This window comes from Mesocricetus auratus, unplaced genomic scaffold (assembly GCF_017639785.1).
Source record: "Mesocricetus auratus isolate SY011 unplaced genomic scaffold, BCM_Maur_2.0 Super-Scaffold_100021, whole genome shotgun sequence".
In the NCBI taxonomy this organism is placed as follows: Eukaryota; Metazoa; Chordata; class Mammalia; order Rodentia; family Cricetidae; genus Mesocricetus; species Mesocricetus auratus.
Window position 1 is genome coordinate 17938288 of NW_024429202.1, and position 26720 is coordinate 17965007.

General features: G+C 37.1%; 1 protein-coding gene across 8 annotated transcripts in view; it reads right to left on the reverse strand.

Moving 5' to 3' along the window:
• Positions 1 to 1078: 1078 nt before the first annotated feature.
• Fam135a (family with sequence similarity 135 member A) overlaps positions 1079 to 26720 on the reverse strand; it is a 77961-nt gene continuing 52319 nt past the window's right edge. For 4 of the 8 annotated variants that reach the window (XM_040729188.1, XM_040729189.1, XM_040729186.1 and 1 more), the window contains 10 exons: positions 23929 to 24002; positions 21939 to 22093; positions 19374 to 21720; positions 17472 to 17632; positions 15835 to 15926; positions 15289 to 15386; positions 14099 to 14250; positions 10641 to 10751; positions 5396 to 5509; positions 1079 to 2485 (listed from right to left, as the gene is read on the reverse strand). In XM_040729188.1, coding sequence (XP_040585122.1) covers positions 2280 to 2485; positions 5396 to 5509; positions 10641 to 10751; positions 14099 to 14250; positions 15289 to 15386; positions 15835 to 15926; positions 17472 to 17632; positions 19374 to 21720; positions 21939 to 22093; positions 23929 to 24002 — 3510 coding nt within the window. In that variant the 3' untranslated portion in view covers positions 1079 to 2279. Of the gene's footprint in view, positions 2486 to 5395; positions 5510 to 10640; positions 10752 to 11280; positions 11352 to 14098; positions 14251 to 15288; positions 15387 to 15834; positions 15927 to 17471; positions 17633 to 19373; positions 21721 to 21938; positions 22094 to 23928; positions 24003 to 26720 lie in introns of those variants that run through there. The other 4 variants (XM_040729191.1, XM_040729190.1, XR_005870059.1 and 1 more) reach the window with 3 other exon arrangements.

Here is a 26720-nt window from a genome sequence, read left to right on the forward strand (position 1 = left end):
CTTCATGACCCTAGCATTGGCTCAAAACATAGGCCTGGTCAGCTGGGCACTCCCACAGACTGAACCTGGAGGGAGTATTGGAAGCTAGTCTTCGCAGGCTTCTGGCAGCAAGTGTACGCATCTTCCTTTACTCTTCTCAAGACCAGAGCTCAGGTGGGAATTTGGACCGCACTTTCCTTGGGCTTGTCTTCCAATCCTGTTCTCTAGTCTTTTCATCAATTCTCTGAGGGACCTGCTATGCTTTCAACAAAATTCTTTATTCTGTGGTAAGTTAATCATAACCATTTTCTGTTTATAACCAAGATCTATTACTGGTACATACACTGGTCACTGATAAGATTCACTCCAAGAGCCAATTGTACCATGTCAGATAACCATGCCCCCTCTCTTTCAGAATGTCACCTTATGGAGGGAAATGATATATGATGGGTTTTCCTGATAAATCAGAAAGTAAACATCAGATTTTAAATCACAATCACCAAAACACTTAAGATAGTATTGAAATGACCAAAATCCAGGGAACTATGCCCCTGAGAGCAATCTTCCTTTAAATTTAACTTATATGATTATGAATGAGGCCTTTATCAGGTCAGGAGGTATTTAAACTTAGAAGATGCATATTTCAAACTGAGAACCAACCTATACAAACATGAAAATTATGTAGCAAAACTATTTGGTTGATAATGGATATACTTATATTTTCCAACTATAACACCTTTGGTATATTTATTGCTTAGTTCAACTTGTAAAAACCTTGAATAATTTTAAAAAAGTAAATAATTATCAAAAGCATCAATGAAATCCTTTTCAGTACTTGATATATATGAAAGATTAGTATATACTTATGGATGATAGCATAGGCAGCCATTTATCACTTAATGGTGGGAATACATTCTAAGAAGAGATCTGGGTGCTGCGCAACATTAGGTATGCTTATATAAACGGAGATGGTATTAGTCTGTGGCACACTGAGGTTGAACGGATATGCCTCTGTGTAACTCATCCATGCTGACAGAGTATTATACAGGCCCCTGCTGCATCTCCAACCATTCCAAGAATAAGCAAAGCATTACAAATATTACTATTCCTCCAGAAAGGCATTTGCTCATTTATTAACATCAGAGGCAATTAACGTACTAAAAATAAACATGCACCAATTGTACATAATACAGACATAACAAAACCTTTGTCCACTACAACTGGTGAATGTAAACAGGCCTTCCATCCACCCGTAGCACATTATTATTTTCACAAGTAAAACAGGAAGGAAAATAGTGACTTGAATGCTGTTCAGCACCTTTTGTAAAGTCAAAAGACTCAACATCTCCATATATCAAAAACATCTGCATCAGGATCACCAAACATGTAAAGTTAATCATCTCTCAACTTTAAGTCTATTTACATGACTCTTTAGCTCGATACATTTTAATAGCATTTAAAAATTATCTGAATTCATAAAAGTATTTCATAAGTTTCAACATTTAGTTATTACATACAAGGAACTCTATGAAAAGGGTTAAAGAACTGCTGTGAGAAAATCCAAGCAACATTACTAAATTTAACAAAATTCCAACCAAATCAAGGCAGAGGGCATTCAAAATCTTTATAAGCTCTTAATGAACAAGAAAAGTTCCAGTCATAAAAGGCAATTGAGAAACAATGTTGAAATTACCAGTAAAAATATACTTTAATAAGCATGACACATGTTTAATAGCAACAATAGTGATTTTATAGAAAACCTTTAAAACATTGGCATGTATGAACCACCTGTTTGAGCAAATGTAAAGTTAGTATTTTAGGATTAAAGAAGTTTTTCAAAAATACATTTTAGCAGCCATTATTTTACTTCCAGTTAAAACAGAATAAAGTGTTAAAAGTAAAATTTTGTGTTCACTGAAAGCCCCAAATTAGAAAATTTAAAATACTATGCTATTCTGCCAATAACAGCCTTTAATGTGATGTAGTCTGAATAAGGATTGTGGAAGCCAATAATAAATGATCAGACATACATATGGGCTCAAGGTTTCACCGAAATACTTAGGTAGCAAAATATATGAAAAATAGAAAAGTAAAAAGATAAAATTAAAAAAATATTGCACAGCCACATTACCTAGAAAGTAAAGTTGATGTTTAAAAGGCTCTACACATGGATGATATAAATTATCTTCCATATAAAAAGGTATAAATACGTCTTAGAACTTAACATCTACACACTATAATACATTATTTAAACCATTGCTGAATGAGGTAATTAGTAAGTCTCTAATGATGCTTCTGTCCTACTGGAAATATTTGAGGGCAGCAACCAGAAAAAACTTCTCTAAAAATATTTCCGAATCAAGAACAGCTATGTGTGCGGCTCTCCCGATGAGCGAGTCAGCAGTGTTGGGCAATGCATTAATGACGTTGTATCGAACCAAATTACAGCCTTTGCTTTGCAGCACTGGACGAAGCAAATTGTGGATCATTTCTGAATAGATTTGTCCTAGAAAGCAGACAAAAAGGACAGTTATTTGTACAACTGAAAGTCTGTCAAGTTTTCTCTAATTTATAAAATTATATTATTTCCACATAAGCAGAAAAGTATCATTATATTTCCTTCACTTTAGTTATTATTTTGAGATTGTGTTACAGGAGAAATTGATAGTCCATAATGTCTTACCTAGCCAGTTCAAATTTATTTATTTATTTATTTATTTATTTATTTATTTTTATAGTACGTTTTATTTTATTTTACTTTTTAAAAAGTTTATTTATTTAAAGCTTAAATTTAGATTAGAAACAAGGTTGCTTCACAAGTCAGTTCCAGGTCCCTCTCCGTTTCCCTCCCCTCCTCCCATGCTCTCCTCCCAGCTTCCCCTCACTTCCCCAGGGAGGGTGAGGCCCTCCATGGGGGTATCTACAGTTTGTCATTTCATCCAGGGCAGGGCCCAGACCCTTCCCCCAAGAGTTCAGGGTGAGAGTGCATCTCACATTGTTGGATGTGAGTCCAAAGTCCATGTGTACACTCGGGATGAATACTGATCTACTGCCCAAGGCTCAATAGATTACCTAGGCCTCCTCACTGACACCCAAATTCAGGGGGTCTTGATCAGTCCCATGCTGGATTCCCAGGCATCAGCCTGGGATTCAAGAGTTAACCCTTGTCAGGTCAGCTGTTTCTGGGGGGTTAAACCAGACCAGTCTTAATCCCTTTGGTCATCAGACCTCCCTCTCTGTTCAGTTCAAATTTATTATACAAGATTTTTGTTGACTTTTTTTTTTCTTTTTTTTGGTTTTTTGAGACAGAGTTTCTCTGTATTGCTTTGGAGGTTGTCCTGGAACTAGCTCTGTAGACCAGGCTGGCCTCGAACTCACAGAGATCTGCCTGCCTCTGCCTCATGAGTGCTGGGATTAAAGGCGTGAGCCACCAACACTCTGCCTTTGTTAACTTTTAACACAGAACAATGCATATAAAGCAGTTTTCTTTAAATTCAGTCACTTATAATTTGCTAAGAAAAGAAAATAAGCTGATCATGATAAAAATTTTTGATAAGGTAAAATAAAATGCTTCGTACTGTAGCAAGTACTTTAAAAATAACTGTGTGGCAGATAACATTTCTACAAGACTTTGTCAAAGAACAGCAACTTCCTCTTGTCAGGACAATGAGAGCTGGCTTGCAGAGTGTGCTTTTGTGTTCTGAGTGTTTATGCAGCATTTTCCATGCTCTATACCATATATTCAGTTTGATTCCTTACTTTTCTTGCTCTCTATCCTATATTTAAATGTGAAGTTTGACCTGTGTCATATGATAGGAAAACATGTTTTTACTTTTGAACCTGGCTTATTTCACTTAATGATCTCAGATTTATTCTTCTCATTCAGATGGCATTCTTCTTTACGGTTGAATGTTCACCTCATTTTCTTAATCTCATTTTGAGACAGGGACTGTGAGAGGGGAGAAGAGGTTGGGAGGGAAAGAAAGAATGAGAGTAATGGGATGTGTGTTTCATAGAAAGAGAAGAGGGTGCTAACTGGAGAGGAGGAAGGGAACCAGAAGAGGGGGAGAGGGAGCATGGGAGAAGGCATATGGGGGATAGACAGGAGCAAAGCATAACATATATGTATGAAAATGTCCCAATGAAACCCACTTCTTAGTATGCAAAACAGACAAAACCCCAAATCTACTTTAATTCAAAGTCGGATTCCCATTTTCCTGCCCTTTTTTAGTTGATTCTTATAGTGGATGTATCAGGTCATGTTAAGCAAAAAAGAAAAAGATTAGATATATCATGTTTGTACATATATAAGTATACACTAGTATCAGGTACAAAATATTGCTTATAATGCTTATGTACTTCTTATCATCAATGGATAAGTAGCTAATTCTTATCATCAATGAATAAGTAGCTAATGTTTCCAGGGAAGCAGCCAATTTAAGCACAGTAGACTTCATGTTTCAGAAGTAGGATGCAGTCTTGAGGAATGACAAGAAGGAACAAGTATATAGAAGAATAAAGACAGAGACGGGTATTTAAGGAGACTAATAATACGTAAGTTAACCAAAGAAAAAGCAACAAAACAAATCAAAACAACTACAACCAAACCTTTCCATTCTCTTCTTTCCTTTGTTTTTAGTGAGAGTCAAACTGGCTTTCTGAGTCCATGCTATTTTTCAGAGTATATTTAAAAAAGAAGACTTTTAGCAAAGAATCTCATGATCAAAAGACATTTATTTCATTTTGGCTATTCATCTGAACATCTTTTGTACTTTTCCCTTAATGTAGGCTCAACTTACTAGATTGTCACACTAAGTGTGAAACGGGTACCATGGTAAGCTCTGCCAATACACATGGATGTTAAAAGCCCTTACCTTAAGGAGCTGTTTGTTGTCACAGTGTGCAACAAGAAAAGGATCAATTGTTTATAAAATGAGCTGAGACAACACTGGGAGGTAGAAGACCCAGATTCTTGCTTTGCACCTGTATTTGTCCACAGCAACTTTGCATAAATCATGAATTATCTTTGAGCTTTAGTAACTAAATGAGCAAACAAGACTCAAGTTGCTTAGCAGCTTCAACTAGCTTTGATTTAAATTTTAACAAGCAGCAAAGGAACCAAGACCACTCACTGGCATGATAAAGGGGGCGGTCCTTGCTGCCATCTTTACCTAAGTGGTACACAGAAAAGCAACACTGTCATAACAACCTAGCCCACCAACGGAGAGGGAACCAAAGTTCAGATTACTTTCCAGACAGCGGAGTGTAGAAGCAATAATTACACAAAACACAGCTCACACAGAAGACGACTAGCCATAGGTGACAGGACAAGGAAGTAAAGACAGGACCTCGTGACAGATTTTGGGAAAAGTTCATTCACAGTCACAACTCACTGAAATATCTGTTCACTCATTACCTGACTGCTTGTCTTTTAGAGCTGTTTTGCACATTTCGATGCGGGCAGAATGATAAGGAACGTAGCGATCCTGTAGAGATCCTACCAGCACAACGTTCTTGAAATAATGAAGCCCTAAAGGTAGAAAATAACAAGTTATCACGCAAACTTAACCAGATGCAAATCTACTAGTATCACAATAAATAAAATTTCCTCTTTAGTAATTTTATGACTTCAAATACATTATGAATCTAGATACTCTCTAGAAAAAGCCAGCTTCAGTGTATGCAATTACTGTGTAAAGGAGAAATATTCGTCTGCACTTAATGACAGCCCAAGGACTCTTGGGGAGACTGAGAAATCAGATGTGGGTGTCTAGGTTCTATAAGTATATGATGGCCTTACCTCCCATAAGGTAATCTTTACAGATAACCCAAAGAAACAAAATCATATTCTTCCATAAAAACAGACCACTCTATTTAAAAATCACTTAAAGATTTTTCTTAAGTTTTTCCTTATAACACTTGTCCGTCATCACTCACATATTCTGATTATTTGACTTTGTGAAGAAGACACATGCTTTGATTTTCTTTCTTTCTTCCTTATTTTTTCAGACATGGTTTCTCTGTGTAGCCTTGGCTGTCCCTGAACTCAAAGAGATTTGCCTGTCTCTGACTTTGAAGTGCTGGGATTAAAGATGTGCGCCATCACTGCCAGCTGCTTTGATTTTCTTAGTGATAATGGATATTGTGATCCATTCACAATTTGTCACCCTCCCACAGACCTTTTTCTTTATATAGAAGGTGAGTTCAGGTTAAACCCATGGGTTATTTTTGTGATTGAACTCAATAGTGCTTAACGTCTTAACATCAACAATATTCAAAGTTGCTGTCTGGCTTGATTAATGAATAAAAATTCATGTGATTATTAAATAAAATAATGGCAATATATACCAATGGGGTGTGCAGATGGTGTTTTGTTTTACAATACAATACAATACTCATGCTGAGTCAATGTCTTAGGACAAGCTAATTGTGAAGATGACTGTTGACTCAGAACGTAGGTTTTGGAGAGAAAGACATCTCAAGGACCATGATTTTGGAAAGGTTGGACCTACATAGACCAGCAACACGTGGCAGATATCATGTTTACAAAAAATAAAGCCATTCTTCCCCTTTCTTCATGAAATGCTGTCACCTGTTTTGAGTGACAAGGTGAAAGAAATCAGAACATTCAAGCAGTAATGTCAACAATCAAATTTCTATAAAGGAACAAGTCAACTGCACACATACTTCATAAAAATACTGAGAAAAAAAACAATTCCCTTCTTTATTGTTTCATCGGATGAATCCAATTTGTTCCACCTTTGGCATCCTATGATGGGGAAATATACAATGCCCAGGTCTGCAGAGAGACCAGTCACTCCTTGGGTAGCCCCAGTCTCTCCAGGAGTAGATGGGCATGCAGAACATTATGAACACTCGTTTCCAGATCTCAACCTTTGCTAAGGATACTTAGTTCTTTTCTGATTTAAAAGCATTTATTTTTATTGGCTGTGTATATAACTATATTGTCACATGTATACATGTCTAACACATTTATTCCTGGTGCCCCCAGAGGCTGGAGGAAGAGAGTATCAGATTCCCTGGAACTAGAGTTACAAATGTTTGTGAGCTGTCATGCTGGTGCTGGGAACTGAACCCAGATCAACAAGTACCCTTAACCAGTGAGGCATCTCTCTCTCCAGCCCTGTCATGTTCTCTTCCTATTTTGTAAAGGCAAGTTATTTTATCACTTTTAGACTTTTTTTCAAGACAAGGTTTTGCTATGTAGCCCTGGCTGTGCTGGAACTACCTCTGTAGACCAGGCTGGTTTCAAATTCACAAAGATTCACTTGCTTCTACCTCTCAAGTTTTGGGACTAATGGTGTGTGCCACCACCATTTGGCTCAGTTTTAGATCTAGATACATTGGATGACTCCAGGAGATTCCAGCACAATGTGAAATTTTTCTTACCAAAATTAAGTTTGACTTGATTTTGACAATGAAAAATGGCTTCACAAATTGATTTTTCTGGGGGCACATTTTCCATAAACTGAATGAGACTAAGTGGAGACATTATATTTTGATTAATATATAAGTAATATATACCACCTTAAGGTCAGAAAATATATCATGTACATCTACTTTTAATTTAATCCCAGCACTCGGGAGGCAGAGGCAGGCGGATCTCTGTGAGTTCGAGGCTGGGCCGACAGCCTCCAAAACAATACAGAGAAACCCTGTATCGTAAACCCCCCCCCCCAAAAGGTGTTATTCTACAATTCTTTTTAAAAAGAGGCAAACAAAAATATGAAAAGTATTATCACTCATGTGTGCAAGCAGTTCTAGAGACCATACATTTTGAATATAAAAGTAACATTATTGAAAAGTTATCTCAGGCTACAAAGACACTGTCATGTACCATCAGAACAATTCACTTTATGAACATAGTCAAAACGTTTTCCACAAGGGTTACAAAACAATGTATAAATACTAGGGTGCCTTTATGTTGTAATCCACAGGGCTATAATTCTTGGGTCTGTGCATTACATAGCTTCTGGCAGGCTTATTCAACAATGTTCATTTTTGCGCTTTGCCTCAATGGCTATTATATATTAGGAAATAGAAATAGGAAGGGAAGAAGTCTGCAGATAATATGATTTTATATATAAAAGCCTGGAAAAGCACCACCAGAAAACTTCTACAGCCAATAAACATTTTCAGCAAAGAAGCAGAATATAAAATTAACACACACACACACACACACACACACACACACACACACACACACACACACACACACCAGTAGCCTTCCAATATACAAATGACAGACTGAGAAAGAAATCAGAGAGATAGTACCTTCCATAACAGCATTAAAAAGTAATTCTTGAGATTACTAACTAAACAAATAGAAGAATTATATAATAAAATTTTAATGACTGAAGAAGAATCTGAGGAAGATACCAGAAGAAGAAAAGATCTCCTATGTTCATGGATCAATACAGTCATCTTATATTAATTCTATCCAAAGCAATCTACAGATTCAATGCAATCCCCATCAAAGTTCTAACACAATTCTTTACAGAAATTGAATAGAAAAATTTCGGCTTCATACGGAAACACAAAAACCCCAGGATAGCTAAAACAATCCTGAAAATAATAAAAGAATTGCTGGAGGTACCACAATAATTGAGTTTAAGTTGTGCTACAGAGTTATAGTAATAATGATAATGATAATAATAAAATATAGTATTAGTATAAAAAGACACAATGATGGAAGTGAAGACCTTGAAATAAGTCCACATACCTATGGAAGCTTGATTTGTGAGAAAGAAGTCGAAATATACATTGGAGGCGCCAGTATCTTTATCAAATGGTGCTGGCAAAACTGGATGGCTGCATCCACAAGGATGCAAATAGATCACTATTTATCACCCTGCATGAAACTCAACTCTGAAAAGATCAAGGACCTTAGTATAAGAGCAGATACCCCGAATCTAACACAATAGACAATGGGGAATATGCTTGAACTCACTGGCACAGGAGAGAACATTTTGAACAGAACACTGATAGCTCAGGCCAACAATTAATAAATGGGACCTCATGAAACTGAAAAACTGCTATATAGCAAAGAACATCATCATTTCGATAGAGCAACAGGCTATAGAATGGGAAAAAGATTTTTACAAATACACATCCATAAAGGGCTAATATCTAAAACGTATAAAGAACTAAACATCAACATCAAGAAGACAAGTAACCAATTAAAAATGGAATTCAGAACTAAATATAGCAGGGCGGTGGTGATGCACGCCTTTAATCCCAGCACTCGGGAGGCAGAGGTAAGCGGATCTGGAGTTTGAGACCAGCCTGGTCTACAAGAGCTAGTTCCAGGACAGCCTCCAAAGCCATAGAGAAACCCTGTCTCAAAAAACAAATCAAAACAAAACATCTCAAAAGATGAAACACAAATACTGAGAAACACTTAAAGAAATGTTCAACATCCTAGTCAATAAGGAAATATAAGTCAACTTATCTTATCCCACTTAGAATGGCAAAGACCAATAAAACAAACGACAGCACATGCATGTGGGGATGTGGGAAAGCAGAACACTCATCCACTGCTGGTAGGACTGCAGACTTGTGCAGTCACTATGGAAATTAGTGCAGCAGTTCCTCAGGAAGCTGAGAATGTATGTCAAGATGCAGCTATTTCGCTCCTGGGTATAGTAGCGGGATGAAGCATCCTTCTACAGAGGCATTTGCTTAACCATGTTCATTGCTGTTCTATCCATAACAGATGAATGGATGAATAAAAATGAGGTACATTTACACAATGAAGTATTATTTTCTTATGAGAAATTAGCAGGTAAATGGATGGAACCATTAAAAAAAAAAAAAAAGGAATCCTGAGTGAAGTAACCCAGTCTCCAAAAGACAAATATTGCATGTTTTCTCTAATATGTGAATGTTAGCTTTTAAGCTTTCAATATGTGCTGTAATCCATATGAACACAGAAGTTTGGTACTCAGTAAGGAGTAAGGGGAAATAGAACATATTGTCGTGGAGATATAAAGGAGAAACTAGAATGGAGGATTAAAAAGGAAGGGGTCAGAAGAGAAGAGCAAAGAATGGAGTATGAGGAGGAATAACAAATACTAAAAGCCCATTAAAAACCATATGGAAACCTACTACTGTAGAAGCTTTGTAAAAAAAAAATATATAAAAAGAATCCTAATAGAGTCACCAAACAATACCCCACTAGATATCTTTTGCTACCAAGTAAAACCTCTGGTGTCAGGAAGAGATTAAATGTTGTTTAGTTATTGACCAAAGGAGACCCATGGAACCCTTACACATCAAAGACTATTGCCAAGAATACTGGTTGTTCTCCATAGCATGATGGTCATGATGGTCATGATGGTCAGACCGTATTGTTGAAGATAACACTTATATATGTCATCAAACAGAGAAGTTGAGCTGGTGCCTACATAGAGCCTTCACCTCCAATGGCTGCATTCATGAAACTTTAACAAACTCTGCATACTACCAGAGGTGATCATCAATATCTCCTGTTAAAAATGAAAAACTACTCTAATAGCTTAGCATTAGATTCTGCTATTTCTTTCCAAAACTATAGCTGAATGGTATATTCTCATCACCAGAAAGACCTGATAATCTGTTAGCTTACAAATCTGTCTTCTAAACTGTTGCTACATACTTACCTGCTTTATTACTAAGCTTATATAAAAATGTTTGGCGAGGGTCTGAATGATCTCGGCATGTCAGTTGTAAAAGAGAGCCTGATTTTTTCCATTTCTGCATAAACCAGAGACCTAGAACGTTGAATATGATACATGAGCACATATAGAAAATAGTAATACATGTTAAAGTTAATGCTCAAATATACTCATTTAAAACAATACTTCATACATTAAGATTTTCTTAGCGAACAAAGATTTATTTGCAAAATACTTCTACTCTCTGATGAACATATTTACATGTACAGTTTAATGGTGGTTCATGGACTCGGTATTTAAATTTTGTCAGTAACAAAATACAGAATAATAAACAAAGAACAAACTTGGGGGACATTGTATTATTAGATATCCTACTTAAAATGATAAGAAAGCAGAAGGAGCTAAACCTCAAACACAGCAGAATCAATACTTATAAACTGAGTTTTCAGTCTACTAGTAGCTACAGGGAAGGTACGGTAGACTAATTTAAACAGCACTTGGGATGAACAACACTTTCTAATAACAATTCAACTTTATTTAAATCCTATATTTAATTGTACTTTATATTACAAATTTTTACATATTTTGGAAGATTTATCTTTATTTAATGTGTATGAGTATTTACCTGCATGTATGTATGTGCATCACATGCGTGCTTGGTACACGAGCCAGAAGAGGGCGCTAGATCCCCTGACACTAGGAGTGACAAACAGTTGTGAATGGCCACGTTGGTTCTAGGAACAGAACCTAGGTCCTCCATAGGACCAGCCCTTGCTCTTTAACTGCTGAGACATTCCTCCTGTTCCAATAACCCATATTTAAATGAATCTTCATCACAATACAAATTAAATAAAATCTCAATCATTTCAAGATTGTGCTATTCATTTCCAAATTTTTTGTTTTCTGTTTTATATGAGGAACAGTGAAAAAAACCATAAAGGTAAATACTATTTGGTTAAATCCGTTAGACATAAGGAAGCTGGGAGAAAGTGTAGAGAAGAAATAAATTCAACCTATCACATACTATTCATGCGGCGTTGTCTCTCATGTTATTTGAGAATTTCTTTATCTCCCTTTCTCTTTCTTCTCCATGATAGGGTCTTACTATGAAGGCCAGGCTATCCTCACACGCACGATCTTCCTGTTTTAGCTTCTTAAGTGCTGGGATCACAGGCATATACTACCTTGCCTGGCTTCATGATTATTTATTTATTTAAAAAATATTTATGTTTGTATATTTGAAGTGTGAGTGTGTCAGGTGTGTGTATGTGAATACACATATGTATGCATATACACATGAGTATAAGTTCCCATGGAGTCCAGGAAAGGGCTTAGGAGCTGAAGTTATGGGTGGTTGTGAGCTGCCAGATGTAGGTGCTGGGAACTGACCTTTGGGTTCTCTGCAAGAGCAGCTACATAGTCTCAACCACTGAGTCACCTGCAGGCTCCCTCATAATTTCTTTTTGAAACTATAAATAAAGAATTGGCTGTGCTTTGAAATCAGTGGTTGGAAATGGGATACAAAAGAAACTGGAATTTTTTAAAAGATTTAAATGTATTTTTTAAGTGAGAATCTGACTAAACTATCACATAAAAACAAAACAAAACAACAACAAAAACCACTAAGGGAAGAATAAAACCAACCAGTAGGCAAAGTAAGGACCTATCATATCTCAATGTAATGTTTATATGGGTTGGGCACTGTGGAACATAACCTTTAATCCTAATACTAAAAACATACAGCCAGCCTAGTCCATATAGCAAGTTCTAGGCTAGATACAACTACACAATGACACCTTGTTTTAAAGAAAACAAAACATAAAACATTAGTGTCTATATCATTCATTTTAATATCTTTAAAAAATTGAATTAATTTCTGTTTTGTTTTTTTTTCTTCCAGACAAGATTTCTTTGTATAACAGTCCTGACTGTCTTGGAACAGACTTTGTAGCCCATGCTGGCTTTGAACTCACAGGCCTGCCTCTTCTTCCTGAGTGCTGAGACTAAAAGTGTGTGCCACTACCACTGGCTGGATTAATTTCTTACACATAGTTTTCTCTTAATCATTACCAAACCCAAACCAAAGAGTTAGCAGTCTACAGAAAGATATTTAATAACTTTATAATACACTAAACATTTATCTTTTCAACTAATAGAAAGACTAGAATAGTTTATTTATATGATAAAAATGTAATGAATACAGAGTTTAGTGAAGGCCCACTGACAAATACCGCCTCAATTATTTTCTGAAAAAATTTTTTTATGTTTGAAGCTTGAAGAGTTTTATAAGAATCTGAAAGAAAAGCAGTAGGGTAGGCAAATTCTAAATCTCAGCAGCTTCTGGAAAAAGGAGGGAGAGAGCCATGTCTTTTGAGTTAGGATCTGTGACAGTTTTGACTGACAACTTGACCCAATATACAATTGCCGGGGAAAGGAGTGTAAATGAGGGATTGTCTAGAATAGATCGATCTGGGTGTTGTCTATTTAATTCTTCATTACATTTGTTTGTGTGTCTGTGTGTGCCATGCTGTGCGTGTGTGTGGAGTCAAAATACAGGCTGAGGGAGTAGGCATTCTCCTTCCTCCTCGCAGGTCCCTGCTGAGCCCTCTCCCTGGACTGCTCTTCTCTTGATTGGGTTAGCTGAGGTGGAAAGACCCACCAATGTGGGCAGTGCCATTTGAGGAGCTAGGCCTTGGACTGAGTGACAGGGAGGGAGCTGAGCACAGGCAGGCTGCATGAAGTGACTATGGACATCACCCACATAGCAGTTTCAAGTTCCTGATCCCACCACCAACGGACTGTAACCTGGAACAATGAGCCACGCAAGCCTTCTCCCTTGAGATGCTTTGCTTTTGTCAAGATATTTTATTGCAGCAATAGGAAATGGGACCAAGACGGGGTCCTAGAAAGTAGACATATTCTCACACTCAGCAATGGAGGTCTGCATGCAGCAGTACAAAGTGAGAGTGGACCATGGGAAAGGCATCCTGGGGTTTCTAACTGCGAACTCAAAGGCCAACAATGGGGAAAAGAATGCTTGCCTGAATGTAGGTAAGTGCACCACATGCAGGCCTACTGGGGGTCCTTGGACCTGGGTGAGAAACCATGTGGTGCTGAGAATCAACCCCCAGTCCTCTGCAAAAGCGAAGGGTGCCCTGAACTGCTGAGTCATTTGTCTAGTCCCTAAGTTATGCTTCTTCAATTAGAACTCAGAAAAGTAGCCAGGCTAACTCGCAGGGAAGATCTGTAAACAACCCATGAGAGGATTTTTTATTAGCTTATTTCATACACACACAAAGCCAACTAGCTTCATCTTCTATTTTATGACACTTCAAGTGTGGGACAAACTGGTTCTAAAAATAAATACCAGAAAATTCTAAAACTGTATTTAAAGTATCTGTCCATGTCATATCTTTTTATACAGAACAAAAATCTTTTTTTACCTGTATTGACGAGAGCACTGCTGTTGTAGAGTGTGCCAAGGTGAGGTCCAGAAAGAGAGAGAAAAGTATGAAGTTTGCTGAGGTAATATTTAAACCTTGGCCTTGTAAGCACTGAACGGATTATTAAGTTGCCCAATGAATGTCCAATAAAGCTGTAAGAAAAAGGAACATTTATTTCTCTCCAAATATTTGTTTTAAAAGAGAGAAACAAATCACCACCACCACCACCAACAACAACAAAAATCCTCCAAACCTGGTACACCAGAGATTATTTTGAAATACTAAGAATTTGAAACGATGTTTTTAAATGATAGTTTAATACTTGAAATACTAACATAAAGAAAAAATGTAAAACTATGGATCTCAATTATTGTGATTTAAATAGTTTTTTCTTTTCCTTTCTTTTTAAAATAATCTTATTTAACATACCAATTCCAGTTCTTTCTCACTCCCATTTTAAAATAACTTTTAGCAACATCTATCATAATTAGTTACTACATAGAAATAAATATATTTAAAAATATTTTTTTGGGCTGGAACACTTTATACAATAAGACAATGCAACCTTTCCTTAATAGTGAGTGTATGTATACATGTTTGTATACAGGTACATAGGTGTGCATACATGTATAAAGGACAAAGACTGACATCAACTATCTTCTTCTTGAGACAGGATCTCTCAATGAGCCAGAGATCAGGAACTGGCAGACAGGGTCTACTTACTTGTCTCTGGTCCCCAGAACCAGACTGATAGATGTGCAACTCCACACCTGGCTTTCCATTGTGTTGGGATCTGAACTTAGATTCTCACTCTTGCATAGTAAGCACTTTAACCTTGAAGCAATCTCCCTAGCTCTAAAATATTCCCCTCTTCCTTTCTTTAGAGTTACGGCGCCCTATATTTCATTATATTAAAATAAATTATTTTGTGTGGGTACAAATGTATGTATATGTGTGCCACAGTGTGCGTGCACAAGTCAGAGGACAACATGTGAATGTCAGTTCTGTCTTTTAACCCTGTGGATCCTACAGACTGAACACATATTGTCCCACTTGGTCGGAGGCGCTGTTAACAGCTGAGTCGTTTCTCCAGCCCAATTTCCTATACTTCAGGTTAGGTTCATAGTACTACAGGCTGTTTAGTTCTGTAAGTCATAGAAATATAAAAATAGACCGTGTAATAACGTTACCTTATTTTTGAGACTGTTAAACTATATATCTGAATATACTGTATGATCTCATCCAAAAGGCGGTCAGTCATGCAGTCAAAATCAGCAAAAGTATCATTCTAAACAAAAGGAAAACATGATATACTAAGCTGTGTACCTTAAATGAAACACTGAATACAAGCATACTATTTTTCACTCAGGTGTTACCAACATAGTTAAATTCATTTTTAGGCAGGTTAGTGACTGGAGCATCCATTGTATTAAAATGAACAAGTGTTTAGGGAAAGGAGCCTCGGGACTGGCAACAGCACTTGCTTCATTTAGCTCTGTCTCAGGCCAGCAGGATTAACCCAGTGCTTCACAGAATGGCTTAGTTAATAAATTTGTGTATAGAAATGGGAACTCTCAATGTTTCATATGCAAAAGAGAACTCATGAGTCAAATGTACGTTATTTGCATATCCTTGGCACACAAACTGACAAAAGTCAGAAAAGTATTTCCAAGACCACAGGCATTTAGCAGCAAGCAAAATGTAGGAACTGGCACTGAAAATACTGCCTTATTTACCTGGTTTCTCTCAGACATAAGAAAATCAACTCTTCCCCCAGGCAGTCCAAGTTCAATGTACGTTTTTACTAGTCGGAGATCTGCACTGTTTCCTAGAAAATGAAAAATGATGTTTAAAGGATGAGGTGAAGTAAAAAATGCTATGTATACTATGCATTTTTACAGTTTTTGGAAACAGGAAGTTCATGTCTTAGTCCACTTGCTGATAGACAGTATGTAGTGTAAAAAAGTTCCCAGTCAATGTCTTTTCAAGTTTATTTTATCTTATTTATCAGATTTTTTACAAGTTTCACTTCATTTATCTACTCAACAGCACACCACTAAGTGGATACAGCAGCTGGAAATTACTGACTTGCTCTTCGTCAATGCCCTAAGTGACCATGGAACAAATTTTGGTTTGCATTTAACCTGTTGACTTTCCTCTGGTGGCTAGGACAGTTTAATAATTGTTAACTAAAAATACATTGTAAGCATATTTATAAGACAGACATAAAACAACAAATAGGCATGAAATATAGAACATCTTTAAAAATAGTGTAATTTTCTGATTCCTTTGGTTTACTAGCAATACTTTTATCAGGTGTTCAATTTTATTTTACCCTTTTAATATTTGTTGTTTAGATATTGTACTTTTGTTATTCTTAATTTTAAGACAAACACCTCTTATTTTCACTATTATAAGTTTTATATGACCTATTAATTTACTTATGCAGTACACTTTAAAAATTTTATTTACTTTTATATTATGGAAATTTAAATTTTGTTATAGTAGTTTAATATATCGGTACTACTAGCTAGAGTTAAATAATCCACTTAGGGGAGTATTGGTATGTTGTTGTTACCAGGTTTGGTACCACAGTTCGGGTAACCAAAGAATGGGCTGCATTCTATCTTTTCCCTATTGTTCTGAACCAATTTATGTGACATAAAGACAATCTGCATTTTGGAAACTCCAGTGAAGGAAATCTGCTAGGGAATTCCGCTGTCAAGAAGTCTTGTTTAGGAGATAATTCTTTGATGTGACATTATTTGAGGATGGGGTAAAAGGTTGGTATTGAAGGTATTTTATTTCTTGAAGGGTCTTCTAAAAAAGATCTTTGTTTAAATATTTTTAGATCTCATAAAATAGTTTGTTGTAGGATTATAATAATATATCATGCTGATCACGAAACTACTGACTTTTCTAACACTTATCACCCAAGAAAGACAGAACTTCTGGGTAGCCATGGCTGTTGTTGCGAAGCTATAGCCTGAAATTAGTGATGCCTTAAATTAGTAGGGGCACCATTTTTTTCCAGTTTAGGTTTAAGAAGCAAGGCAAAAAGAGGATAGGAAAACTATTAATGGGACAGTTTTGATATTATAATTGATAAAATCGTGAATATAGAATAATTAAGAATTAAAACATTTACATATGGGTATCAGATCCATGGCAAATTTACTTAAAAACCAACAACAAAAAGAGAAAATCTAACATAATATTTAGTAAAGTTAAGCATATATCTGTTTCAAAATGTAATATACAGTTAATTTTAGCAACTCACCATTTTTCAAGTTCAAATGGTTACAGAAAACTGAATGTTCTATTAGGAAAAGTTACTGAATTGTCATGGGGTGTGTCACTGGCTACCACGTACCATCTAAGCCATGGACACAGACTATGAGATGCACGCCGTCCTCAGAACTGTCGTCTTCTTCCATACTAAAGTAAGGCGCTGAGGGTGCCAGCAGAGGAACGTCACTGTACATGAACCCAGGCAGCTTAAGTTGCTTCAATTCTTCTTTTGCCTGAAGGAAGCTGAAGTGAATATTATAGAAAATATGCATTACTACAGATTGATCACTCCTTTGTTTTCAGAAACAAAAAGGGAGCATAATGAATTTACAGAAGTGCAGGAAAAGAAGATCAGCAATATTTTGAAAAAAATCATGAAACTACATGGGTCATCTATATGATTTTATCAAAGAACAACTTTTTTGCTACTCTTAGTACATATTCTTTTTAAAAATGTTTTTATTTAAATTAGAAACGTGAATGTTTCACATGTCGGTCCCAGCTCCCTCTCCCACCCCTCCTCCCTTGCCCATCCACCAGCCCCACAGCCCCCCACCCAATCCCCACATCATTCCCCAGGGAGGGTGAGGCCCTCCTTGGGGGGATCTCTAAAGTCTGTCATTTCATCCTGGGCAGGACCTAGGCCCTTCCCCATGTGTCCAGGCTGAGAGAGCATCCCTCTATTTGGAATGGGCTCCCAAAGTCTAGTATATATTCTAACTGGATACAATGAATACTTTAAGCCTGAAGTTATTTTAAAATAGTCTTTTAGCCTATGAAAATGTCAGAAGTGGTTTACACTTTATGTATAATTTAACATTGCATGCAAAGAATAACTAAAAGAAGTACTGGAAAAATGGCAATCTGGTATTTATCATGTAATCACATTCCTTTGATGCTCTCTTACAATTTAAAAGAAGCTGTCCTAGAAAGCACAGCAGTGGGCATGGTGTTCAAGCAGGGTGGCTTACAGAAATTTTCTCTAAAATACCAGTAAGGGAGCAGTATCAAGAGAGCCGCATGACCGCAACTGGCAGCATACAGTATCTGGCATGACAACAAATTTAGCTCAAAGACTGTAAACATCAAATTTAGCATGATACCCGGTTGACTGAGAAAACTGGAAATGAAGGAGACGATGGATAGTAGTCTGTGTGGTACACACTGGGTGAAGATACATAGAGTTTGCTTTCTGGTGCCTCAGAAAAAGTGAGAAGAACCCAAAAGATGGTATCAGTTTTTATCTGTTCTTGAGACAGGGTCTCTCTCTGTGGTTGTGATACTCCCTGGTACAGCAGGGTGACCTGGAACTCACAAAGATCTGCCTGCCTCTGATCCCTGAGTGTTGGGATTAAAGGCATATACTATCATTCCAGGCTAGTATATAAGTTTTCAAATCAATGACTGTTACCACATTCTAGCTTTAGGTTTTTCTAGGTCTCAACTTTATATATACACCAGAGCAACCTGTGAACTTTAAAATCTACTGTACACAACACTCACACTTCTCACCTCACAGAGCATGATTTGGCCTAGATTGAAGTAGACTTTAGGATCCAGTGCACACAGATCAATCTGCTACTGGAAATGACTGACTTAAGCAAGGTGACTAGGGTTCAGAAGGTTTAAGAGGTTTCTACAAATGTGTCATCCATATACTCAATATTCCCTTACTTCCCACATGTACTCATAAAGCCCAGCTCTTTTTGGAAGTCATAGGGGAGAAATGATGCACTAACAAACACAAGGCTTTAACCGTAACTATTGCACACTTGTAACATAAAACTGCTGAAAGAACATGTCTACCCACACAACAGACCATATGGAGGCAGTTTGCCTATATTGTATCCATTTCGCCATTTTAACAATTAATCAAAGAAGCATGTTTTGTTTGAGGAAACAGCCAAAAGGATTCCACCTTTTGGCACTATATTTGATGCTCTAGATACACACTTAACACACAATATTGAGTTCCATTACTTACGCATGTATTTGAGGTTTTGGTGAATTTTCATACCAGGAAGTTGAAGAAGTGAAGTTGTAAGAAATGCTGCTTGGCTGCTTTGTAATGGCATCAAATTTACTTCTAGAAGAATATTTACCACCACAAGGAGACTCTCGTGGAGCAGATGGGAAAGACAAACAACCAGAAGTACAAACAGCAGGAACAGTTACACCAGCCCTCAGAAAGTCCCGGTTTGCTTTTTCTGAGTGTGCATGTCTGTCTTCTGCTAGCATATCTCCACTTGCATAGTGAATGCCTACTCTTCCATCTGTGTGTGAGAAATCTGTTTCTTCGTAATACCCATTCTGAATCATTTGTTGATCCTCCTCCTGCTCCTCCTGCTCCTCCTCGCCTTGTTCCTGCTGAGGATCACTAATTCCCTTTCCACAGGTTTCCTTTTGAGAGCTAACTGAGCTGTGGTAGCTGATAGCACATGTGTTAGAAATATCCGTATTGCTCTGAGATCCAAAATAATTTTCCACAAGTCCTTGCTTTACTACATCAGGACTATTGGAAACAGAGTCGTTTGTACTCAGATGAGGGTCGTCTTTACTAATAGGGGTTTCTGAATACATTTCTTTGTGATTTAATGGCTCACTATTTTTTCTTTCCTTAGTTCTGTCTTCACTAAGCTCTGCGTTAGTAGAAACGGAACCTGAAACAACACAAGGGGTACCTAAGCAAATCAGTTTTGAATTTAGTGTTGTTGCTGTTTCTGCAGAGTTATTAGATATATCATGGCTTGGGGAGCCTTTAGGCACAGCATCCAAATTAGGTTTGGAACCACAACTACTTCTCACATCACTGGAAGCATCATCAGCATCTTCACTTGAGAAAGCAAGTTGTAACGCGTCTTTACTGCTTGGATTTAAGGAATCCGTTGCTAAAGATTCACTGTCCAAATGCCCTGAAAATACAACACATTGCTGTTGTAAAATAATACTTGACTTTTTACTATCATCAGACTTTGGCAGATCCATCATTCCTAGATTTAATGAAATTTTCCTATCACTTAGATGGCATTCAGGTACAGCAGATTTCTTACAGTTATCATCAGGTGACAGTTCATCATCAGAAGGCAGGGAGTTTATTGATGTCAAAGATGACTGTATCTCACTTAAAGCACTTGTGCTCTCAGTGCAGTGACTTCCTAGTGAAAATTTTACATTATGTTCAGGCTTCATCAAAAGTTGAGGAAATAATCTTTCATTATTGTAAAGACCTGGTCCTTGGAGAGTTTCAAAGGGCATTTCTGGATTTGGATGTGTGGCAAAAGAACTTGGTTCACTTTCAACACCTGAATCTGAAAATCTAGAGGAGGCATATGTGGCATTAGTGTCTGGTAACTTAATTGAGTCACCACTTACTACAACATGATATTCTTTTGTAGAAGGTAGATTACTTCTTAATTTGGTTACTGATTCTTCAGGAGAATGACACTTTGCTTCCTGTAAACCATCCTTTCCAAGTGTTATTTCTATAGACTTGGATTTAGCACTAGATTCTGAGGAATCAAAATTGGGTAGTAAATTATCCACAAATAGTTCATCATCTCGAAGCTCTGTCCAAACTCCTATTTTAGCAGTTACTTTGTCTTCTCTGAAAGGCTCTTTACTGCTGGACTTGACTTCAGGTGTTCTAACTCCTGAAGATGGAGTTTCTGATGAACTTCTAGTTGCCAGATTGTGCTCCATGTGTGAGATAACATTATCGTCTTGGGAGACACCAAGTTCACCTGAAATGGACAAATTTGCACAAAGATTTAGGCTGCCAGCAGAATTCAAGAGATCGAACTGGTCTGGTTGCATATTTTCAGTATCTGGAGACTGGTGTTCAGTTCTGTCTGTATTAGCTGGCAAAGAGCTAGCTTCCTTTTGACTTGTCTGTCTGATGTAGGCCTTGGTGTCAAAATTATACCCACATACTGTGGTATCCAGACCTTCTTCCTGACTGTGTGAAGGATGGCCTTCCAAGCATTTAGTGAGATTACTTGATGCTGTACTTTTCAAACATTTGTAGCTTACTAAAACCACAGAATCTTTAGAGTTCTGTTTTATTAACTTTTTTGTGTTTTCTGGCTTCATTGTTTTCATGAGCTTAGTGACCTTAACCTTGGATTTATTTGCTTCTTCATTCTTTCCTTTTAGAGGTTTTGTTAGCTGCTTTTCACCTTCTGTATAGCAAATACTGGAGGCAACAGCAGGTCTGACCTTCAACTCTGGGCTAGAAAGTCCTGCTACAGAGCTTTCTTCAGTCTCATGTTTATCCATCTTACTGGCCTCTGATATCTGAAGACTCTGAATTCCCATCCAGGGTGCATCTAAGTCTTTTATCCAAAGAAAAAAAAGATTCAAGTTTACAACAAGTGTGAGAACTCAAAGGATTGAGACTACTTTTTCTAACTACAACTTTCTAATTTCCTCAAAGTAAATGAAACTAGAGGGGGGAAATAATTTAAAATTAGGGAATGGTTTTATGTATATCTGGAAGAATATGCTGAAATTGACATAGATAGCTTACATATTTTAGTTAGATTATACTTACCTTCAATAACTGAATCTAAATACCTATCTTCAAAGATTATAGGTAATGAATTGAGATCTCCATCTAATTCACTACATTCAATAGGTAGGGGTGGAAGAGAACTGCAGAAGGAAGTATTTTTGATAGCGGTGCACATCTGTAGATGACTCTGAGCACTGAAAAATATTCTTAAGTCAGATTGTAGTGAAAAAATAATTATACCCACCTCCACTTTCAAATCTACCCTGTTCTCTTCCCCCACCAGTCCTAGCCCCTTTCCTCAATATACAATGTCCTTGGGAAAAGCTTCTTGGTCAGACATAAAACTGGCAAAATGAAAATAATGATTTACTAATAATAAATTATTGACATGAAATTATAGTTTGATGATAAATTAATTCCTATTCGACTGTATGAATGTCAATGAACACTATTTAAGTTCCAAATTTGCTATAAATAGCACATAGAAGTAGAACCAAAAGTTCAGTGCTTACTAATTATTTAATGAGAACACAGGGAAAAAGTGTTTCGCGTGGCTGCTTTACTAATACACATTGATAAATACATTGAACATTATTTAAAGCAAGATATACAAATTTCTAATATAAAAAATAGTGATCAGAAAGATTTTCTAGGGCCTGGACAGAAGGCTCAGTCATTAAGAGCATTTAGTGGCTGGGTAGTGGTGGCGCACGCCTTTAATCCCAGCACTCGGGAGGCAGAGGCAGGTGGATCTCTGTGAGTTTGAGGCCAGGCTGGACCGACAGCCTCCAAAATAATACAGAGAAACCCTGCCGTGTAAAAACAAAACAAAAAAAAAAAACCAAAAAAAAAAAAACAAAACAAAGAAAGAAACAAACAAACAAAAAAAGAGAATTTAGTGCTCTGGTAAAAGGCCTGATTTGGTTCCCAGCACCCACAAGGTGGCTCACAACCATGTACCTATAACCAATGTACCATAGTTCCAAGAGATATGACTCCTTTCTCTGATCTCCAGTAGCATCAGGCCCACACATGGCAAACATACATACATTCAGACACATTAAAAAAAATTTAAAGAAAAAATTTTCTAATAAAAATTTCAAAATAATCAAAATAGTGCAGTCTGAACAGCTAACACCTGTTCCTTTTTATACTTCAATTATGACTACCTCCTATGACCACAGTTACTATTTATAGGAGTTTTTAGAAGGCAAAATATATATGAACTAAAATACATCCTATATGATTTGACAAACAAATACACAGCACAGAATAATTATTTCCATCTACTCACATTTTTTCTAGTTTCCCAGCCCTGTCAACTCCAAGAGGACCACTGTTTGGACTTTCTTCACCTTAGTTTTGTTTCTTCAAAACTTCATATATACATTATATATACTCATACAGTATTCACTTCTTTGTGCCTGCTTAATTTTTCTTAGTGAAATGACTTCAAGCAACTCTTTAAAGCCACAGAAAACAAGACCTAACCACATTCTGTAGGAATGATGAAAGGGATCTGTTTTGGATTTTTTGTTTTATTTTAAGAGTTGTTCTGGAACTCACTCTGTAGATCAGGCTGGCCTCAAACAGAGAGACCCATCTGCCTCTGCCTTTCGGGTGCTAGGACTAAAGGTGTGCACCACCACTGCCTGGCTATTTTGAGTATTTTAACTGTGTATCATTTACATCACGGAAGGCAGTGCCAATCACATCTAAACTGTGAAAATAGGATATGAAAATGATGAATGTGGGCTATTCTGACCTGAGGAAGCAAAGGTAGAAGATGGCGCACGAAGAGCAGTGCTACACAGTATTATCAAAGTGTGACAAAGCTTACACCAGGGGACATTCTGTAAGTCCATTATACTTTTCTTTGAACAGAAAGGAGATTTCAAAAGATAATTCCTAAAATTAAAACTGTTCTTCTGCTTTAAATACTAAGAAGCCTGTCATTAATAAATTCTATGATATACATCTTATGTAAGAGGAAATAAAATTATCTTCACGTTGGATTTGTGCTACTTACTGAAGTTCTTGGTATGCAATGGCGGCTTCTCTTGGATGTTCAAAACAAAAGAATGCCTCCGAAAATCTGCGAACCTAAATAATTTCAACAAGGAGCATTGATAACATGGCATGTTTCATTAGTCAATCTGGCACAGACTAGCAAGCAGAGATATTGATTCCACTAGGCATTCAAAAACCATTCCTGTAAGAATTAAACTTCCTCTTTCCCTCAGTGTTCCTAGTCACTGTATTTCTATATGGTGTGGAATAAAGAAACAGAACTGAGTGAGAAACTTAAGTTTACATTTTGGATCTCATTTTTCCTCCTTAAAGGTAGAGGTGTTACTTGTACCATTTGCTTTGTCTCCTGTATCCAAAACAGTGCCCAAAGCATGGGAAATGATGGAGGGCAACCCCAGGTGGCTAACTTCGTCTACATTATTTGTCAGACCTTCAAGCATATGACCATAAACTGAGCCATTTGCTAGCGTTTTGACTTTGGGCATTTGACTCTGAGCTTCAGGTGATGCACTTTCAAATCGCACTCAATACTTTTGCATGTAGTGTTGTGAAGAACCAAGCACACATGCAACAGTAGGTTCTATTGTGGACAGATAATATGAGCACACGCATTTCTGACTGCTGCTCTAGCAGTCACTGCATTCTGCCTTAGTAGAACGAGGCACAGTCACACCACTTTCTTGTATATGGTGTTCTTTAGAACAGGAACTATGTTTTATTTTCCTTTTTAAGACAGGGCCTCATTATTTAGCTCTGGCTGGCCTGGAACTTGCTATGTATATCAGGCTGACATTAATCTCACCATGATTCACCAGCCTCTGCCTCCCAAGTGCTAGGATTAAAAGTATGTGCTATGACACCAAAGGAGTTATGCTTTGATGACTTTTATGTCCTCTAATGTATTTTGGCATGTTATAAAGGAATGCACTTTGATGGGGGAAGTCCTGTGTATATGTCAATAAGGCACTGTTGGCCAATGGGGAAGCAAGATAGGTGGGTCTAGGAGTGGAGCAGAACTCTGGGAAGGAGAAACACAGGGAGTCACGATGTAGCCCGCCAGAGAAGTAAGATGTCCGGAACTTTTCTCCGGTAAGAAAAATACTTAGCTTAACAATTATGGGATAAATACTTAAGTCAGAGCTAGCCAGTAAGAAACAAGCAAGACCAACAGCTTCATAATTAATACAGCATCTTGTGTGTTATTTGGGGACTACAATGTGGCAGAGCCCAGGCGACTGGTGGGGAAAAAACCAAAGCAGCAAGGAAAAGGCTTCTCTCTCAACAACACTTGATAAATACTGGATTTGCTGACTACTTCTTCCATTGTGTTTGTATTTTGACAATATTTTAATTATGAAAAGAAAGGTTTTGTTAGGTAATGAACACCAGTAAGCTTAATTAAGAGAAAAAAAGATATCTAGGAAGAGAAATATGTCATATGTTCAAGTCCTATTATGTTGAGGATGTGTGTGTGTGTGTGTGTGCGCATGTGCGCATGCTTGTACACGCAATAGCCCATGCATGGAAGTCAGAGGACAATTTTCAGTTCTCACTATCCATCTTTACATAGATTCTAGGACTTGAACTAAGGTTGCTAGATGTGAATGGCAAGCTCTTTTACCCACTGAGCCATCTCTCTGGACTGAGGATACTTTTCTAAGGGAAAACATGATCTAAGATTCTTTGGTTTTTAAGTAAAGAATTTTAGTAAATGAGAATTTGTCTGGTTAGGCAGAATCTGATGGTGAGTAAAACAGATCAGGTGTGAGGCGCAGAAGAGAAAAATGCACTGTGTTCCTTACTTTCAAATGTGGTCTAATTACCTAATTACCTCCTGTTTCTCTCAGCACTAAAGGACGAATAAAAATATCTGCCTGTCTGCCTGTAATTTGTTTTCCCTGGTGACTATAAGGTATAAACATGCATTTTTATTATATTAAGTGCACAAAGACAGAGGTTTTGTTACAACATTTCCATACTGTATCTCATAATACCCACGCTTTTCCTTAACCCTTCTCCCTTCTTGGCCTGTTCTCCAGAAGGCTCCTTTGTCACTTCATGCTTCCTTCCTTCTCTTAGCTTCCACTGCATTCTAGAGTCAGCGAGAGGCTCCCTTCTCTCCCTAACTGTTCTGATTCTTACAATAAGCAGCATTTCTTGCTAGTATCCTACCTACAAGGCTCTGTGCTAAGGCTCTGATTTAAACCTTAAAAGTGCCATGGAGGAGACATCTTCATTTAGAAAGTAGGAAGCTATGGCAAAAGCAGCCAAGGAGACACAGCCAGTTAAGTGAGAAGCCCAAGGTTTCAAGATTGGGAAACTAAATCTTATGCTCTAAAGTTCTTATCTTTTTGTCTTTCTGTAGCAAGACTCTGTAATTAGCAATCTTTCCATGCCTCTATGTAGTCATATGAAGTTCTTTTTATAATTCCCTTACAATTATTAGCAGAATGGGATAAGGTGCCATGAATGAGTTCATTCACTGTATTGTATCACCATAACTAATGTATGACTGCCACCTGATGGCAACACATAATATTAAAGTTTACTAGGTTCCCAAATTCAAATTTAGGAGGTACAAGAAATGTACTATTACTTTGTTACAGTTGCTTATAAAAGTGAGTTTGGTTATATACTGTAATGTAAAAATCATTTACTTGGCAATATTACAACTACTCAAGTTTTAGCAAATATAAAAAAGCTGAACTTTCAAAAATGACTAAATGTTCTTTTTCTGGGTTACTCAAATATGCTGTTCAAATTGCTAAGAATATTTGTCATAATAACTTT